Below are 20727 nucleotides of genomic sequence, written 5' to 3'. Positions count from 1 at the left end.
AACTGGGCTTGTTTGCCTACTTTAGCACTTACTTTAATCACTTTAGCAATAACTGAGAGGGGGCAATAGCCCTCAGGAGTACATAAGGTTCTAATAAAGAGGAAAGGAATAAACTTTATTTATATCCAATGCAATTCACAGGCCTAGATTGAATTGTGGCTTATTATGTTGGGCAAAAGGGAAAATATTCCCCAAAGATAAAAGCAGAATGGAACATGTCATCCAGAAAAGGACATTTTATAGAGACAGTTCTAAGACAGACACCTGCTGAGACATTTTAAGTACTCTGGGTCCCACCCAGTATGCTGGGCCTCCAAGCAAGGACTTTCATCACCTCTTCATATTTGAGACTTATTTTTCTACATTGTACACATAAAACATTCTGAAGTAGGAATAAAGCCTTCTAGAAACTGTATTTTGAAAACAGATCTACTAGGGTCTACTCTTAGACCCTAGAAGAGTAGGGTCTCTTACCTACTTCCAATTCTTCTCATGATAATTCTTTGAACATTTCAGTTAGAGGCAAATTTTTAAAGGAACAAATTAAGTTCACAAAATATGTTTTGGTAGATACAAAAGAGGTGAATGTAAAAGTTGTAAATAGTTAAGCCTTGTGGACTTTTGCATTCTCTCTCACTGCTCTTTTCCCTTTTTATTTCTTTTTGAATCTCTGCCATCTAAAAACACATTAAAACCAGAGGAGGAGACCGGAAAGAATTCATTAGTGGCTCTGGTAAGGATTTAGAAAGCAAGTGTCAGGTTTCAGTGAAATAAGGAAATAGAGGGAGAGGAAGTTCAGAGGTGTTTACTGTCACCAGTACCGCATTTTAAAAAAGTTAAATTTTCATCAAGATGTCATGTTTACTTTCACCTATAAAAATGCACAAAGCTTTATTTCAACTGGAACCACCTCAAGAACCAATGCAGCTGTAATTCTTGGGTTTGTTTCCCTTAATGTGGCAATCAGACCTTCTTTTTTTTTTTTAACAAGAGGACATTTGTCAACGATAATGACTCTTCATGTGATAATTTGGATTTATACAAACATATGATTTAGTGTTACACAACATTCTGGTTTAAAAATCAGCACAGTAGCGCAGATTGAATGGCTTGCAATCGAACTTCCTGGCAGATTTCTAAATGCAATTTACTGAGACACATATTTTCATGTCGAGTATTTTGAGTAGCAAGCCTGAGATATCATAAAATTCCAGAAAGCTACTTGATAATCTGGAAGAGCAAATAAATGTAATGCTTTTAACAAAAAAACTACTTTCCTCAACCTCCCTACAGGCTGAGAGCTGCTGTACACGACCGTGCTGCAGGTGTGTATATGCCCAGGCATCTGAGGTTGGACATGCACCCTTTAGCTCAAAGACTAACAGTATCACCATGCTCATATCACCTCCCCTTCCAGCCCATATAAATTCACATTCCTCTCAATCTGAGAGACCTTTTATTTAAAAGAAAACAAAAATATAATAAACGATGAAACATGGCTCTAAGAGTAGGCAAGGCACACAGAGCACTTTTGAGAGCAACACAGCTCAAGAACCTCTGCTTATTATTAAGTAGCTTTCCTTTCTCATTTCATTAAGCATCAATACAATTCTTACCAAAACCTTAAAGAGAAATGGGATTGCCTGAAGAGAAGCCTGGTGACCTACAGGAAGAGATTAATTTTTCTAACACCCTCTTGGAGCACAAACAGGTGAATCCAAGGACCACTCCAAATGAAAGGAAAGGGTGTTACCCTGGTTTTTCTGAGTTTTTTAAAGCCTTTTGAATTTTCATAAAAGGGAGTCAGACCTTTTAGCTACTGTACAATATTAGAAGCAGTTTCTACCTTTTTCTCACAGATGTAACATTAAAAAATCCTTTGTTTTTCATTCTCTGTCCTTTGTTTGCACATTTCTAACCTGAAAACAATTGTAACTGACAGCTGGTCTAGCCACTTGGCTGAAGGGTGAAAAAACCCCGGATGCCAATCTTCAGCCAGACCCACAAATGTATATAAAGTAAGAAATAAACAAGGAGGCTCTCTCTCCGCCCTGACTCAGCTTGAGCTGGATCGGAGAAAGTCTCTGCTCTGCGAAAATCTCTCGTCTCGTGTGATTGCTTTGCGTGTCATGATCACAAAAGGGTTTTTCTTCAAATAGTCAAATCTGTGGGTTGGGGTCCAGACTGACAAGTTGGAAGGCTGCAGTGCAGCTGCAATGCATCTCAGGGTGGGGAACAGGGGTGACAGCCCCAGCAAAAAGCAGCTCCTAAGGGAAGGAGTGAGGAGACTTTACTTACTTAAGTTCTTACAGATTTCATAGCAGGTCTTAGAAAGAAGTTGTCCTTGAACACAACCAGCCGAGCTCCTAGAAGGTAGCTGAGGGGGCTCCTATACTTGACATTTACCACTTGGTATGGGTTTTTGGTTGAAAGCACCTGGGAATAGGATATTTTGCAGAATTGTATTTTCTCCTAATGGTTTTTCCTACAATATGAAGCTTTTCAGATCCAGGAAATTGCTAAAGGGAGGTAAGGGTTTGGAGTGAAGAGGAAGGAAAGAGATTACAAAAAGAGAAAGGAAACTGATTTACAGTTTGAAAAGAGTCACATCTAGTATCTAACTAGGCCAAGGACAAGGACATGAACTTCTAGAAAAGTCCCAATTTAGCCAGATTCCCAAGAAGATCTTAAAGACAGTGACAACACCTTGCCATTATAACCAGAGCACAGTAAAGCATGGGGGAAGAACACAGTGACACACAGGATCCAAATGTGCCCCAGCTTAAGTTGTTTAGTGTATGTGCACAGCCAGAGTGAATGTCCCTGTGAAGAATAAGTTAAAAAACAAAATGTATTAGGACTGACATGAAGATATTTACAAGTGATATGATTGTTAACAATATTAGAAAAATACAAAAGTTTTTGTGAGCAGCACCACACAAGGTATTTAAAACACCCAAAGAAAATTAATTCAGAATTAAAGCATCTATTTACAGTACAAAAGCACGTATGTGGGAAAGCAGTAATTCTGGAAGGAACAGAGAATTTGTGGTACTTAAACCCAATGAGTAGGATCTCCCAGCATGATGCTGCTGCTAACAAGGCCGATGTGCCCCAGAGACTTATAAGATTTTTTTAATAGATCTTTATCTCCTTAGGTGAACGTAATTGACAACAGTGTGTTCAGATATACTTGCTATAAAAATGATACAAGAAATCATGAATTATTAAAATGCCACACAAATGAACAAATGCCCAGAAAATCCTCGTTACAGAGAACCTTTTAAGATATAAAAATAATCATGACATGACTAAGCAATTTTTTATGTAAAAGAAAACAAAACAGGCCCCTGGATTATCAAAATCTGTATGATCTATGTTTCTGTGGGCACAATATCCTGTAACCCCTATCTGTAGAGAATAGCGTTTAATGTGGAGATCTGAAAAAGACATAGCAAGGTTATTAAGGACAAAGAAATCTAGTACGACTTAAATGACTTTTATCTGGAAATAAAACAGCAATTTAAAAATGAGACAATTAATTATGAGAATAATGAACACTTGAAAACTTTGGACTCACTGTCAAAAGACATTCTCTTTCTAAAAAGAATGACTTTTCAGCTATTGTAAATTAGCTTTTGTAATGTGACTGACAAAATTGCAGGTGCCATGACAAAAATTAACATTTGCCTGCCAGCTATGTATTTAATCCAAACTTTCAGGATATCTATGAAAAATGTGGTACTCAGTATCTGCTTAAACTACACATTTTCCTCATAAAACAAAGCAGCATGACTCATCAGTTTATCTGAGTATGTTAGATGTAATAAATTACTGCAGATCAACACACAGAGAAGCAGCTGAAATCTCATCTAGTTCACTGCAAAATGGTAAATGACCTTTTCTCACAATGAAGTCCTGAGGTAGGAAAAAAGATTACATGCAAGAACTGGAGTCTCTCTATTGATCTGTGAAGTAGATACTTGCACAAGGCATTTGTTAAGCCATTAATTTCAGAATTGTGGACAATATGACTGTCTTCATGTAGGTAACTAGGCTTCCAATATTGGCATCTCTTCCCCTAACAGTTAAATGTACATTCCCTGGGGTGAAAGGCACATTTTACAACATTTCAAAACATGACAATGCCTTATTTCTACATAAGGAGTCTCTCATAGCTCCTACAAAAAATTTAGCAGAGAAAAACTGAGAAAATAGTTGTTAGGAAAGGTGGTCATCTGTCAGTAGTGTTTTGCTATAAATTTTAAGGTCATTTCCCAAATCCCTGAAAAAGCACTGAAAGGGAAGTATCCCACACTTGTTGGACCTCTGGAGTTTTCCACAGTAGTCAACTGCAAAGCTGCCAACCACCCTCCTCACTGCTCTGTCTCTACAGGGCAGAAGCTCCAAAACAACTTTCTAAGGAGTGAAGTATTATGAAAGAATAACTCCAGGGATATAAACAAGATGCAGGTTGCTAATGTAGTACATGATAGTACCTGATCCTTTACCAGGCAAGGAGATGAATATCTTTTCTACCTTACAAAATCTCTGGTCAGACAGGCATACATGAAGCCTCTGTACCTTCCAACCCTACCTTTTTTACAGCTTTTTGATCTGCAGGTCTTGGTTGAGATATAAAACTTGAAATCAAAGTTTCAGATTCATACTAAATGTTGACCCTTGGAGGAAAATTGATTGCAGACTCTTGTTAGATGATGTAGCATCATCAAGACTATTTAGTCTATTTCAAATTCATCAGTGACTGGACAACCTGAACATAATGAAGTAACAACGGGTATCTATTTGATTTTCAAATCACTCAGCTTTTCTTAGAAAACACATATTCCTCTTGTAAAATTACTATTATTCTCATCAATAATTAGGAGCAAAAATCACTACATTATTCCTGGCATTACATTTCTGTAAGCAGAGTCAGTATGAGAAACTTGGAAAAAAATTCAGTACCACCTGATTTTTTGCTGATTCAAAAAACATTCATCTGCAATTATAGGATATGATTCAAAGTGACATTTACCTTTTCATTTCTTTCTACCTGAAATCATAGTATTTCTGTATGTCATAGAACTCTGTTATAGGAAAGACACTAAAGAAAACCAGAGACTCACTGAAAAATTCAGGTTGGAAGTGACCTCTTGGGATATGTAATCCAATATCTTATTCCAAACATGGCTAATTTCAAAATTAGACGAAGTTGCTTAGCACTTGTGTAGCCCAGAAAATACAGTTCTACCACAACATCACAAGCTCTGCATTCAACCTGGGTCTCCAGACTTCTCAGAGCTTGCCTTGCCTGATTTTTATCTGTGGCAGCAATTGTCTGGTGGCCTTGTGCCTGCTGCCTCTCTACAACATCTTGGCTCTGGGAGAACCTAAGGCCTGGCACTGTGGGACAAACAATCCCTCCAGGGCAAAAGGACTGGGGGACAGCAGGGTACAGCCTTAACTGGAATAAAATTGAAGGGGAAGGGGGTTTAAACCACCACTACTTACATCTTCCTGATGAACTTGAGACATCTTGCTCTGAACCCCCTGTTTTATGCTTTACTAACACTGATATCATTCATTTCAGGATCCAGGACACATGAAACATAATACCCAAAATCTTGTTTATGGACTGAAAGGAAACAAACCTGATAATGTACACACACATATGCATACATTTAAAGCTAAGAATTTATTGTTAGTTTACATTTCTTTTTAGCATAACTGAAATCTTAACAGTCTAAATCAAGAATCAGTATTATTCCTACTCTAATGATCAGAAAAAATATAAAGAGAAAAAAAAAAATAGATACTTCTATAATAACAAAGTGAAGTCCTAGTAGTAATGACATGGTTTAAATTTTTATGAATAAACTTCTTCGTTTACAACCCTTTTTCTGGTAAAAACGTCTCATGCTTTTGACTGTTCCTGTGTGTCCTAATGTGGATGGGTTTCAGCCTGGCAGTGGTGGTGAAAGACTTTCAGCAAGTCATCAGCATCTGAAGCCCTTTATGAGAAGGAATATGATGCTGATGTTGATGCTGATGGTTACTTTTTCCTCAATCTAAGATCTCTTTGCAGTACTTTTTAGCTATCAGATAACACATTTATACCTTGCTGTTTCTTTGTTGGTCTGCAAGTCTATGCTCTTGTTTTTGCTCCCCCTAAAAACACTTTGTGTCCAGGCCCAAGTCTGTATTTCTTCAAATGACCAATGGTGACTGGTCACTTATAGATCTTATAGATCTACGTAGTTACAGATCTGAAGTCTCCAATGCCAAGCCTGTGTACCATCTGCAATCATGCATGTATTGCTCCCCACTGCATTCTATGTGTTCATTCTTAAGGCTTCCACTGTCATGTCAGGTCTGCAATTTTCTACCTTATGTTACAGTTGTAAATATCTCATTCTTCACAGAGTATTGGTCATTATTATTATAATATCTTTGTTTGTGCTATGCCATAAGAAAAGTAAAATTAATTACCTAGAACTACCTTGTCATCAGAAATGCTGCTGTTACAGTTAACTCAAGTAAAAATAAAGCTCCAGGAAGGTCAAAAAATTCAGAGCCTTAACCCTGAGGCCTTGCAAATTTAGTACAAAGCCCATGGCATTGGCAGTACTGTACTGTGGGGCTACATGGTTGCAGAAGACTGAGGGTAATACCAGAGAAAAAGGGGGATATACCTGAATATTTTTTTGCATAACATTTTTAGCTATATTTATGCTTTCTTGTGTTGATTACTGTGGATTGCGATTGTTATTATTATTGTAACTTTTTTATTTTTGTATTTTCATTAGATTGTTAGGACTTTAATTAGCCTAATGAGATTCTGAGCTCCATTTATCGTGTGTTCTCATTTGCCCACAACAAGAAACGAAACATAAGATCTGATACATCTAGGACGTCAAAATCACCCTGCTCACATATTCCAGCATCTCTCCAGGTAGCCTTTCCCAGTGTTTAACCCTTCCCTTGGGGAATAATCTTTTATCTCCTTCCAGTCAAGATTTATCCTGGCACAGTTCAAGCCTATTTCCTCTCATCCTTTCACTGTGTGCCTCTCAGAAAAATCTGAGCACACCTTGAGTAAGTTCCTTTGGTACTAGGCAGATGTGAGTTGTCCCCTCCAAGCCTTTTCTTCTCCAGACTAAATATCTTGAGTTCCCCAAGTCTCATCATCTGTCATGACCAGCAGTCCACTAAGTACCCCTGTAGCCCTTCAGTGACCCTGTCCAGTTTCTATTTACATATTCCATCCATCTTTCCCATGGTCCACCATGCAAAATTCAACACCTCCTCACAACAGGCTTTATTCCTGTACTGACACGCCAATTAACAGAAAGAACCAGCACCATACATGTGTATGCACACAAGCACTGCTGAAGTAAAAAATAGAGTCTAAAGTTTGAAAGATCAAAAAAAAAGTTTTTGGTTTTCCTGTTTACTAGCCTTGAAGCTACCATGAAAAGGAAAATGAGGAAACTCTTAGAAAAACTATTATATATTCATGAAAATATTAGTAGCTTACCTTTTAAAATAAATTAATTAAACTTTCAGGAATCCACTTTTCATATATAAGTTCCAAATAATGTATTTCAATGCTTCTGTTATTTACTAACAGCCTTAAGCCTCACAAATGTATGAAGCTTCTCTGTATAGATTAATTCAAAAACAATTTTGAAATATTTCTGTTCCTTTAATGAATGGCACAGCGCTTCACCGTGTTTCAGAGAAAAAATTAAAATCCCACTCAATGGTTTGAAACCTCATTCATTTTCATTTGCTACCTGAGTGCTGTTTCTAAAACCATCATTATACTCCCTCCTCAAAGACAGCATTTCAGAGAGCTCACTGAACACCAACACCTTAGGAACACCTCCCTGCATGTTGTAAGAATCTCTCAGTGTATTTTCTCGTGTCTCATGATGCAAAGCCCCAGAAGAGAGAGAGAAGAGCAATTATACTGCTGTCAGCGTTAAGATCTTGCACTCAGCGCTAGTGAGTCATTACCCCTACAAACTGTCAGCCAGACTTTTATCAGGGAGACAAATAACATTATGAGAGGCCATTTTAAATATGTATCCTGGAATAAGGCTGCAAAATAAAAGGAGGTCAGAATAGTTCCACATTTCTCTTTTACAAATACTGAAAAGACATAAAAGGTATGTAAGAAACACCAAAGAGGGCTTTGAAAATACTGTTTTTTACCACAGGAGTTCAAAAGTGTCCCCTGTCCTGCTGGGAGGTGTCACCACCAGCAGCTTCCCATCCCTTTTGTGAGCAGACAGCCCTTGCTGTGCCCCAGCAGCAGAAATACACAGCAGTATTGGGTACAGGATGTCTAACGTGTACCTCAGTATACACACCCCCCCCTATTTCACCAGATTCTAATGCTAACTGGTGTCACTTGAAAACAATGAATCTGGGGTTTCTCTTGAGTTCTTTGGCATAATTGTTGAGTGGTATTGTAATATATTTATCTACTGATCTATCAAAATGGTGTCATCAAAAAAGCTGTTCAAAGACACACAGAAAAAAACCCAATAACTGAAAAACAATGGTTGTCTACATTTGTATAAGCCTACTCTCAAATAATATAAAAGGAAATTCACAGAATAATTTGAAACATAAAGCATACATCTTTCAAAAACAATTATAAAATACATGACGTCCATGATCTGGAAAAATGTGCAAATTTGACCTGAAGCCCTAATCATTTAGAAGCACATCCTACGCTCTGCACTTGTACAAAAGTAGCTTATGTAAAGTAAATTAAATTAAATTAAATTTTTTTCCTGTTACAGAGATGTAGAATCAAGGGTCATGCTACAACCTTTTACAGGCTAATAAAGGCTTTGATCAAAACCAATGCTTTTTAAAATGCACTGTGCTCTTACTGTTTCATTGCATCCCAGTTCTCTAAAAATAGTCACCAATATGATTGACTTGCTTCCTGAATACTAACAATGTGGGTGATCTTTTGTATCTTCTTGGCAAAACAAGCAGTGTAAAAAGACAAAGTACATCCACTTCTGATCTAATATCTGCAAACAAAGACGTGTGTTAATCCTGGGGAAAAAAAAAAAACCAACAAAAAAACAGCCGCCTTAAAAACGAATCTTCATTTTTTACCTTTTCACGTTTAAATATCTAATGTTGCTAAGTGTGATAATATGGAGGTACAGGTCTTCATTTTTTGGTTGGAAAAAACTTGACAGGAGATAAGGGATATATACTAAGGGGTTGAGGGAATAAAGGCCAAAGAAATCTATAGGAGAAGATCTGAAGATCTAATGAGCTCTTTTTGAGCTCACTGGAGGCCGAAAAGATCACTGACTTCCACAGAATATTGGACTTTTGTTCAATAAGACATTGACCCATCTGTTACTAATCCAGCCCTGCAATACACCACTTAGGGCTGTGTAGATGTCTTAACTAACGTGATAAATTTATTCCTATCGAAACACAAACATGACAACACACACCTAATTATATATATATATAACAAATTATATACAGTTTCCTTGATTATCTATAATAACAAAAACATTTATCAGTGAAATACGGTTTTTGCTTCTTTCATCTTGCTAGGCTACAGCATTCTTAAAACACGAGTACTACAAACCCCAAAGAGGAAGTATCTGTCGCAGAATCCCTGGTAGTTTTGCTTCTCTTCGCCGTCAGGTTCTCAATCATTTCTGCAAGACCTTCAGAACTGACAGTACACCAAAGCTACTTACTTCTGTCTTTCCATAGAAACTGGTAACATTTAGCAAAATAGTACACATTTGTAGAAAATATCAGCTAGAACCATGTCTGCTGTAAGTACTGCTTTCTTAAAAAAAGCATCCTTAACTCCTTTGAATTCAGCGTCCAGTAACACAACCCACCTGCTTCTTGCAGATAAACCAACATGCTTCCTATGCTTGGAGGGAAAAGCAAACAACAGTAGAAACACAGGCCCTTACAACTGAGCTCAAAGCCCACCCACTCGCTGCACACAGCTGTGGAAGCAGAGGTGCAAACATAAATGACTGCTCTTGCAAACCTTTCCTGCAATAGTACCTTATGCAAATTTTGCATCTAATCATCAAAATTTGCTTTTATGGTAACTTGTTCTTAAGATGACTTGAAATGTTTTGCAGCAGCTTCAGCCAGTATGCAACCAGAGTGCCCAGCAGAATAAGGACAGCCCTCTGAACACACAGCCTGTCAAAGTCCTGGTGTGGACTTTCCATTTGCTTTTTTTAAGAAAATGTGTTGGTGATGGATCATGAAAAATCTTTATTTTAAATGGCATTTGTGAGACAGACATGACAAGTAAGGTCAGCTGGGACACACGAGGTACACACCAGCACTCTTTGTGACCACAGACACCTGTCAGTGAAGACTCTATTCTCTGATCCTTAATAGTTCATAGAGTCTTGGTGACCTTCAAAGCAAAATGCACCTATCTTCTTTACTACTTGATGAACTGATCTGTGTTTCAAATTCTCTTAAATGAAACACCTATCTATCAGAATGATAGGCACTGTACAGAACTTACAAAGAGAAAAATAACTATATAAAGCAATCAGAGAATTCTTTTATTCAACTTCTGCAATAAATGACAGTATCATTATGCAATTTCCCTAGCTCCTCTTAAAAAACTTGACCTCTAGAACTATATCACATGATTCATCAGTATTGTGGATTCAAATATTTTTCAAAAACAGTGCAGTAATATCTTCCTGCAGTGATTTGCGGCACTGGTCTTGGGCATGAGGAACTGAAGATTCCCAAAAGCACACATGTACATCTCACAGCTCATTCCATGAGGACAACAGAAGAGACCGACAGGATGTATACAGCATTTTTAACTTTCTTTATCATAAAATGTTTTTGTAGAAAAAGTGAGAAAAAAACATAATTTGACAACAGAAATAACTGTAACACTTTCCCATAATCAGATGTGATTTGTACACAACCACATCATTCAAAAGACTTTGCATATTTCATGAAATTTGAGTTATTCAGTTTGTTTTCCCATTAACAGACTGGATTACATAGCGACAAATAGGGGGACAGTGTGAAAACAGAAAAGCAGACCCAGACATGGGTGTTACTTTACCTGTTGCCTCTTCTCAAATTCTAGCTTGATACGGGATTTGATGCAGTTGCACGTGTCCTGATACGTCTGCTGCAGCGCGAGTTCCATGAGGTGTTTGTGGTACGCTCCTGCCAAGTTCCCGCAGATAAAAATTATTACATTTGCCAGTATCTAGGGGGATTACAAAAAAAAAAACACAAACAAAGGAAAAAAAAAAAACAGTGTCAGAGAACTTATATAAATATATTAACAGAAATTAATCCTAGCTTGCAATGAAAGATTCTTGCAGCTATGTATTTTGCTTCTGTTTGTTTCTAGCCAAGGTTAACATTTCAAAATGCCTTTAAAATTATTGGCAATATCCCAAGCAATAATAGAATCACAGAATCAGTTAGGCTGGATAGTTTTAATTTAGGATTAAACAGGAATGAAAATGAACACCATTTTTGCCTACTCAATGAGGTACACGTTTTCTGAAAAAAGAATTTCAGCTCATGTTAGAGCTCACTGCTGAGTATTAATTAGGTGGGATCATCACCTACTCATGTAAAACAACAGCTATGGCTCCTATTAGCAATATTGTAAGCCACGTTATTGCTATGCTCTTTTAGCAATGTTTTCTTTCACAGTACCATATGATTAAGGGGTGAAAAGTTTCACCCCTTAATCACATGAAAAGCCTGACCTGCATTCTAACTCAGCTTGATCCACTGCTATCCATCAGTCAGTCATAAATAATGATGATAAGAAGTGCTTAAGGAGCAAGATCTGACAGCTGTCTACTAGAATATACTTACAACCAAAAAAATTACAATTGCCTAAAACACAGAACTTAAAGATTTAAGATTTAGGGGGTCACACTTGCAGGATTAGATGCCCTCTGCAAGCAACAACCCACAAACATGAGAAATAAGTTTGCTTAAAAAATCAAGGTCTCTTTTGCACTTGACCTTTAAAAAGGACACAATATTGTGTGGTGATGTTAATACTTTTAACTGTACCCAGCTTATTGCTGCAAATAAAGGAAACATTTATCCATTCTAGCTCACTCAGAGCAAAAGAAACATGGCAAAGTAATGAAGCCAATTCCTAATCCAATAATAAAAGTAATAATAAAGATAAAATTAAATTGAAGTTGAGATACAGCTGCAGTCTGCTCAGAGCAGGTCTCTACTGTCTCCGCTTGTAAGGCCCTAGTGTTTCATATACCCTGGATTACAAGCACTACACGATGTCATAGTATTCATGGTCTGGAAGAAAAGGAGGAAGAAAGGAGGCAAAAATTTTGTTAACTCTCCACAGCTAATCTAATAATGACCTTTATGATAGATTTCCCTGGTGATCATTCATGGGTTGGTTTTGGTATACCTATGTATCAAGCAATCTTTTGTGAATTGCTAGTAATGAAAGAGACAGATCAGAAAAAAAAATCTAACAGTGTGCTGGGGTGGTTCAAAGAAAAAAAGATATATCGTCCTGTGAACAGAAATCCATCTCCTGATGGAATACATTTTAATTCACAAAACACCCTCCCCTGGAGTTTTAATGTTTCTTTAACAAATGGAAACTTTAAAATGCAAGATTTAAATATATGCTTTTATTTTCCTCACAAATTTTAACATCATTACATGTGAAACTTGTTCCTCTATCTGTGACATTTCTGACATCTCACCTTTCATGGCTCCACAAAGCTAAAAGCAGGAGCTATTCACCTTTACTGCAAAAATGATTGACGTTTTCAATTTGGTAGAACTTTGCTTTCTTTCCCTAAAACTTTAAGATCATGGTGTCATGGTGTTATATCTTTTCTAAAAGCAACATCTGAGTTTCTAATTTTTTCTAAAATAGATAGATCTAAAAACAATGAGAAAAATCTACATATTTCACTTTCTCCGAAGAACTTCCTTTGTGGAGTAGAAGAATAAGAAATAGTTTAAATCGAGCATTTCACAACAGGCAAAAAATTTTTAAAACCCCCACAAACATATGAGATTGTGCTGTGCAGTAAAACATTTGACCTTAAAATATTTTATATTTCTTTATAAATCACAATGGCTTGATTCTGCTTTGAATCAGCAGACACGGATTGGTGAACAAAGATCTTGTGTGACAGATCACAGTATAAGGGTAAGGGTCTTCCAACTGCCAATCATTGCTGGGTTTTAAAATGAAATTATGAAGTAGGAAGAAATGCCTGAGAAGAAAGACTGCTGGGCATAGAAAATCCTGAGATACATGGTAGGAAGCTTTAGTAATGAAATGATCACTAAATTGAACTGAAATCAAGAGTGTGCTGTCATAATCTCTAGGTAGATGTCACTGTTGAAAGGCTGCACACACACTTACTAAATGCACTGTCCAGCTTCATAAAGTTATAGATTATTTAAAGCAAAACTTCAGGAATATAATCAATCAAAACTTTTAATGGGTAGATGGAGGAGTAAATTATGAGTATCATCTTCACAGTCACAGAAAAACAAATTACAGTTTTATGACTGGAGTAGCTGAAGTGAGAAAATAGATGGAAACAAGTGACTGACAGGCAAGGAAGCTAATTAACCAGGCTTTTCAGATACTCAGTGGGGTAATTCAGCCCACATGAAGCTCTGTGATGGCTTCCAGTACCTGAATTAAGCTGTTCAAAGACAGCGCAAGATATCTCAGCCATTGCCGTACTTAGTGTACATCAAACAAGTAAATGTGCAAGTGAATATGAAGGCAGAAACTGTTTAAAACACCCTTAATTCTTTAGGCTAGCATGGAGTTAATTTGGAAATGTGTCACTAAGGAATAAAATTAAAAACAAAAATTCAAGGAATGGAGGAACTCGTTTCTAAACTTTTTTATTTTTTTGCCTATATTTATTCTGGCTTGAGTGAATATTTCTGCTATTAAGCAAAATGCATCCTGCCAATAGAGTGTTCAATAGAAATTACAATTAACATTTCTAAACAAAATAAACAACATTATATACTTCTTGGTGCATATCTCTCCCCTCCCAAGTCTGCATTTCCTCTGAACAGCGCAGTTCAACGTGTGGCCCAATTTTAACCTATGAGATGGACATGAACTCTATCCCAGGTTTGTTCTAAAGCCTCATAGGCATTCCCCCATAAGAGAAAGGTTCAAAGTGTTTCTCAATCCAAAAAAATTATGAGCTTCCCTCTTCTTAAGCAAGTACTCTAATCAATATGCAATCATACGAAAGGTTTTTTCTGTGAATCCTACCAAAGCACTTGGAATGAAATACTGAGTCAGACCAATCTTCTACCTCGTCATTTCTCTAGGGTAGAACTCTGCAGTGTCTTTTCAACCATTTTTTGTTCCCTCCTCATCCCTGCCTCCCCCCAGCCCTAGATGTGTATTAGATAATAAGAAAAGCCGTGGTAGATGTTCTGGTAAAAAATTCTCCATGTTTCTGTGATAGCTCTGATAATTGTGCAGATAAAACTATAGCTGAGAACCTCTGTAGAGAATTCAGGAATCGATGACACAACATGCTTAGTGATTTCTCCCAGGAGGACACACCTGAGCTGTGGAAAAGAGTGTAAATGCTGACGGTAACTCAACAGCAGAAAAAGACCAGGGTGACCTCAAAGACAGTATTGCATGAACCTAGCTCACACCCTTTACAAATAGGCACTGTAGGACCAAAACCCCAAAATCCCACAATATCCATAAATTCTACTAAGCTCCCATTCAATTCACCATATGGAAACACTGAGCAACACTGCAGAAGTCCCCATTTCTCTCTACAGTCAGAGTGGAGAGAGAGGCAAATCTATCTTGTGGGCCATCTGCATCCCTTCAAATACATCCATTAACTGTACATTAACTCTGCTGAAGTTTCTATTTTATCAATGAATAAATTTCATGTCTACAGAAAGTGATCTAAACATGAGTCAAACACAAGGAACACCAAGATACCACCAGGAAGCATCTCTAATCACTTAAGGAACATAATCATGGCTGATGTCTCCTCAGTCTCTTCTGACCTACAGAAAACTCTGCATGCTTCCAGGCAATGAGACAATTTTACATTAAAGCACAGGTATTTTTCAGTATCAAGTAATCAGATGTCTAGTGCTTCACTACCAAAATAGTCTGCATTTAAAAGCAAATTAAGACAAAGTTCAGTAGCTATGACTAATTTCTCAAGGGAGTACTACAGTTCACCGAGTTGCTCAGAAAAATGTGGAGCATCATATAGAAGCTCAGCTGATGAAAGGTCCCCACAAAGGTATATGCATACAAAGAAGTACTATCCTATATAAAAGTAGAAGAATTATAACATAGACTGCTGATTCAGATTGAAGCATAAATAATTTGTTAAGTATCTTAGAAACTGCTGTTCAAATACTGAATATAAAAATTAGAATTCTCCATAGATTTCCCTGCATTGAAAGCTTTCAGTTTATGCATTACTTTGCCACATTTCTTTCCTATTAGATATTTTACATATCCTCCCCAAGTAATTGCATGAACAGAATTTTTAACAAAAACAACAAAACCAACACAAACTATTAACAATTTTTTTCAATAGTTAAATTTCTCTTTTCTTCTGGATGAGAAAACTGAGGACATGAAAGTTGAAGGGTGGAGCAAAATCAGCTGTTGTTTATGTCTGCATGGAAATTAATGTGAGAAAAAAGAATTCTTCATCATTGCCCAAGTTCAAATTCTTTAGCTCTGCATAGATGAATCGTCTCTCCCTTCATTTGATCTTTCATGTGATGGTTTGTGGTGTGACTAGCCAAGTTATGGAACAAGTCTGTGCTGCTTCGGACCCTGTAGAGCTTTAGACTCAGGCATAATTCAGCTAAAAACAGCGGGGTAAATGCTGGGTGGAAATGAAAAGCAGCATTTTAGAAGGAAATGCTTAGCCACCATGTGAATTAGTTATTCACTTGGTCACCATGCACTGTGCCCAATACCATTATTTCTATAAGTAGATGTATTCAGAAGGTTCTCCAGCTATTCCATGGAAATCTCTTCCACATGGAGCTCTGGCCAGCGATACAATGTTGCCTTTTTATTCTTTCAGATGTCCAGACCTATACAAGTCCAACATTTCAATTTCATTCAAGGAGCTTTGGAGAGGAGCAAAATTACAGGGCAAAAATTTTTGTAGCTGGCCTAAAACTAATGACCGTGTGGTGCCTGATCTACCAGCAAGCTGTTACAGAAAGTAACGCCTGGCCTTTTCCTGTACTTAGTGAGGCCACTAAAGCTGAGGTCTCTATTATGAAGCCCCTGTGATTCATGAAGGTATGTAGCAATTTCTTAGATTTCTAGTTCTGTTTTAGCGACGATGGTAAAATTATGAATTCAAGTAATTCAGGTACAGAACATGACTGGCTGAAGGACAGAGAGGTTATGGGCAACTGCATACTTACTTCCTCACAAATTTGAAGTAAAAAATCAATTTCTTTAACAACTGCAAAATTATTTTAGTTAGTCTGAAAGGTCAAAGATATTTAAATCCTTAAATACTTACGAAGGCCACAATAAGAATACACTACAGATCAAGAGAAGAAACAGGAAACCCCAGTACCCTTTGCCTATATCAAGGAGAATGTCAAATGTTTCACAGCAAGGTAAGTAGAAAAAAAACCTGCAATTTTGCAAGAAACAACTCAATTAAAAGAAAAACCACAAACAAACAAACAAACAAAACACTTCAATGTAAAACTTCTCAAAATAACTAAGAAGCAACAAAAAAATAAAGATTTGAATTACTCATTAGCCCAGACGGTTCCACATTTTCAGTGCTAAAATAAATTTGGTAAGGAGTCCTTTCGTGGAAGGGGAATTGATGTCATTTTACAAACCAGGAAGTTGTGATGTTATCTTCTAATTGGTATTTGTAATTCTCTTTGTAGCTTTTGCATTCAGAGCATTGAGGTCAGCAGCAGGATATTCTTTTTTTTTGCAATATCTACGTTATTTGATGTGATTTTCTTTTTACCATTATTACAGATTGAGTTTTCTCATAGCTCTAAGCTGTTCTGTAGAATGACTGGATTTATTTCCTTCAGCTCTGGGCATACACAGACCCTATCTATATGCCAGTGTTGATAAAAACTGACCATAAACTCTAAGCTCTTTAATCAAACCCAGGAAAAATAAGCTAGAAACAAGAATCAGATTTAGATCACTTCTGTCTAATACATTTAATCAAGATCATTGACTCTAATTAATGACTCTTAATATTTTGAATCTAATTTTTTTTTTTTTTTTTTTTTTTTTTTTTTTTTTTTTTTTTTTTTTTTTTTTTTTTTTTTTCCGGGGGGAACTCATGCTCTCTTCAGTGAGAAGGAATCAGGCAAGAGCCACTGCACTCTCCTGCCTGTCCACATCTTCTGTTTTTACATCTACCTCCAGGATTATTTTATTTCTTTACTATTAAAACTGATTTTCAAATATTCTCTCAAAAATAAGGGATTAATTTTTAGGTTCTGGATCTCATGTAAGGGTAAGTATTAGAGTGCTATAAGGAAAAAAGAAAAGACCATAAAATTAAAACAATTTAAAAACAAAAGAAAAGAAAACAAAAAAATCTGTATAGTAATATATCAATCTTGGGCATGTTACAGAAAAAATCCTGTGTCTGATCTTAAAATATTTTCAGTGTTTTCCAATAAAACTGGTTTACTCTTAAAAAACAAAAAAAAGGAGGAAGAACTCAAAACTAAAATCTCTGATATAAGTACATTTACAGGACCAGCAATATGCTGCCAAGTTCAATGTGTACCAGTAGATTTCTCCCTACTTGTCCTGATCAGAAGTACTGCCAGGCTATCTCTCCTGCACTGTCTAACATCCTTCATGAAGTTAATTTTTTTTTATTATCTACCAGACTTACTGAAATTTCTTCATATATCTCTAAACATCTCCCCTTCTGGCAAGTTTTACAGAAATTAATCAATAGGTTCAAAAGCTGCCAGAAGGAAAGACAAACAGATAAATGAACTGATAATCATGTAGGTGCTCATTATTCATTTACTGGTATGTACTGATATGCCTAACCCTCAAAAACTTAATGTTGATTTCAGATTTCTACCCTAATTGCTATAGTTTATACTCTATGTGACTACAATGCATATTAATATGCTACATACTCTCAGTTATCAATAAATACGGAAATTAAAATCAATGGACAGTTTAGAATTACACTGATTAATTACAATAGGAATATATACTCAGTGTAATTTTTCTATTGCATTTCAAAAAGCTGGCAATATATATGTGCTTTAATCTATCTCATAAACATTTTGAAATTTTTTATTGATCTCTATATAAAATTCTGATGTATGTAAGCATGTTTTTCACAGACAATATTTTTGTCTATCAGTGTTCAAAATGATCTGATAAGCTTTCTCATTGGATATACTTAAGAATTTTTTCTGCTTGTCTGATGACTATGAAAAACTTTAATCAAGCTCATTTTTCATAATTTGGCAGTCTGTGCTAGGAATCAGAGGTCTTTGGCTATATAGTTCACCGAGAATGGTGTGGAGCAGAAGGGAAGATAATGGTAGTGGTGTATAAGTGAGGAAAGTGATGACAGAGTTGGATTGAATGGGTTCCAGAATGTCCTCAGAATTGGAGTTATTTATTATGACAACCTTACAAGTCTTTGTAGAGTTTTTTAAAAAACTTGGTTATCATTTTGAAATATTTTGAGATCTCTGAGTACTTGGGTTAATTCTTAATTGGAAGTCAGCTAAATTTGCTCTCAGGAAATCTGAAAGTTCTATTTTCTGGTGAAAGGCAAATGTTGTCAAAAGTAAGCAGGGTGGGGCAGAGAAAGTACTAAATTTGGGTTACATTCAGGAAGGAATGAAGAAAATATTATAACCTCTTCATGTTGTTGGTGCCAATTCATTCCATCTGTACATAAAACACACCATTTTTCTCTCCTTCATGCCTCCAAACTGCCAAGATGTCATTTGTCAGGTCAGGCTTTCTATTCCAAAGCCCTAGTGTGAAGCATCTTGGACACTCTGAAACAGTTTTTTTCTAAATCACGTGGTTTGTGGGAATATATACTGAGTAACACCTTAAAAGTTAGCACAGTACCTCCAGTTCATAGAACAAAATCAGTCATAGAATCCTGATGGTTAGGAAAAACCTCTAAGATCACCAGGTTCAAGCATTCACCCAGCACCACCCTGCTCACCACTAAACTCTGTCCCTAAGTGCCCCACATTTTTTGAACACTTCCATGGATGACGGTTCCACCACTTCCCTGGGCAGCCTGTTCCAGTGCCTGACCACCCTTACAGCAAAGCTGTTTTTCCTAATATCCAGTTTAAATCACCCCCTGGCACAACTTGGTGCCAGTCCCTCTTGTTTGCTACACACCCGCCTGTTTAAAACCTCCTTTCAGTTAATTGTATAAAGTGAGGAGGTCTCCCGAGACTCCTTTTTTCCATCATTTTCTATTCATACCAGCATTAGTGACAACCCCTACAGAGCAGCATATACGCTACAGGCACCTAAAATACTACACAGCATTGTTAGGAATAGGCTATTACTCTCAAACTAGCTGAGAGCCATGATTAAACAAATGGAGGTACTTGACCAGGGAAGAGAAATTTTCCGTCCCTCCAGACTTGTTCTTTTACTCCTATCTTCTGTTCCTTGTCTTTTAAAGAACTACTTATCCATGCACAGATCTTCCCGTTCAGTTCTCTGAAAAGGTTTGGGCAAAGGACTCCTTCAAAGGCATAGAGCTATCAATGAAATCAGCCTCATCTTCGTGTTTGTTGATGCTTTCAGTCAGATTACCTTTTGCTCCTTTCAAAGCAGAATGTGTTTATCTCATTCTCTAGTCTTACAGCTTCATTTTTTGCCTCATGAAGACACTGAGTTTACAGACCTAAAGTCTCCCTGACCCTCTCTAGAACCTTTTTAAAGTTTATTTTCACATTTTCTGTCTTACAGTCAGCAGGAACCCAGGCCTATTTCAGACCAACCTATACATGCTCTCCTTCACCCAACCCTCTGAGAGGATTTTAATGTGAGATTTTCTTCAATTTCTTCTTCACTGAACAGGCATTCAGAAATTGTCTCTCTGCGATAGCCTTGTTCTCCCTGAGTATTTTTGTGACCTGGATGTCAAATGTCCTTACAGACTCTCTGAAAGTCCTTTTGTTACTCAAGTGCTGAAACAAGGAAACAGCATGTAGGGAAGGGGAGATTGGTTTGGTTAACGGCTGTAGCTCCAGTTGCTACTATTTGCAATCTATTTGCTAAAACAAACTGCAAACTTTTAGGTGCATGTTCTTCAAACCCCTATCAGACCAGGGAAACGGCATACAAAGGCATTTTGCAACGCTTTAAAAACCACTTGCACAGATGAGATGTTTTCACTTTGGCTAATTAACTTGAGTGGTGCAAATAGATTTCAAAACTGCTGATAAAGCATGCTAATTAGCAAAATGAATAGCAGGAAAAAAAATGCAGCTACAACAGGCAGAATCACAGGGTGGATTGAGATAGCTCCATAAGGTATTTTATAGCTAGACTACTGTGCATCTAAGGCAAATGTTATTTTAACTGAATTACAACTAAAAACTGCTTATGATTATGTAATATTCAAAGTAAAAAATTTATTTCCT

At 36.8% G+C, this 20727-nt stretch overlaps 1 protein-coding gene across 1 annotated transcript in view; it reads right to left on the bottom strand.

Moving 5' to 3' along the window:
- Window positions 1-20727, bottom strand: part of ADCY2 (adenylate cyclase 2) — a 205255-nt gene that overhangs the window by 92815 nt on the left and 91713 nt on the right. Inside the window, exon 4 of the mRNA XM_040076938.2 lies at window positions 11123-11272. Coding sequence (XP_039932872.1) covers window positions 11123-11272 — 150 coding nt within the window. The remainder of the gene's footprint in view (window positions 1-11122; window positions 11273-20727) is intronic.

The sequence above is a fragment of the Hirundo rustica genome, chromosome 1 (assembly GCF_015227805.2).
Source record: "Hirundo rustica isolate bHirRus1 chromosome 1, bHirRus1.pri.v3, whole genome shotgun sequence".
Classification (NCBI taxonomy): Eukaryota; Metazoa; Chordata; class Aves; order Passeriformes; family Hirundinidae; genus Hirundo; species Hirundo rustica.
Note: the sequence above shows the minus strand (reverse complement) of the source record. Positions and strands in the feature narration are given on the sequence as shown.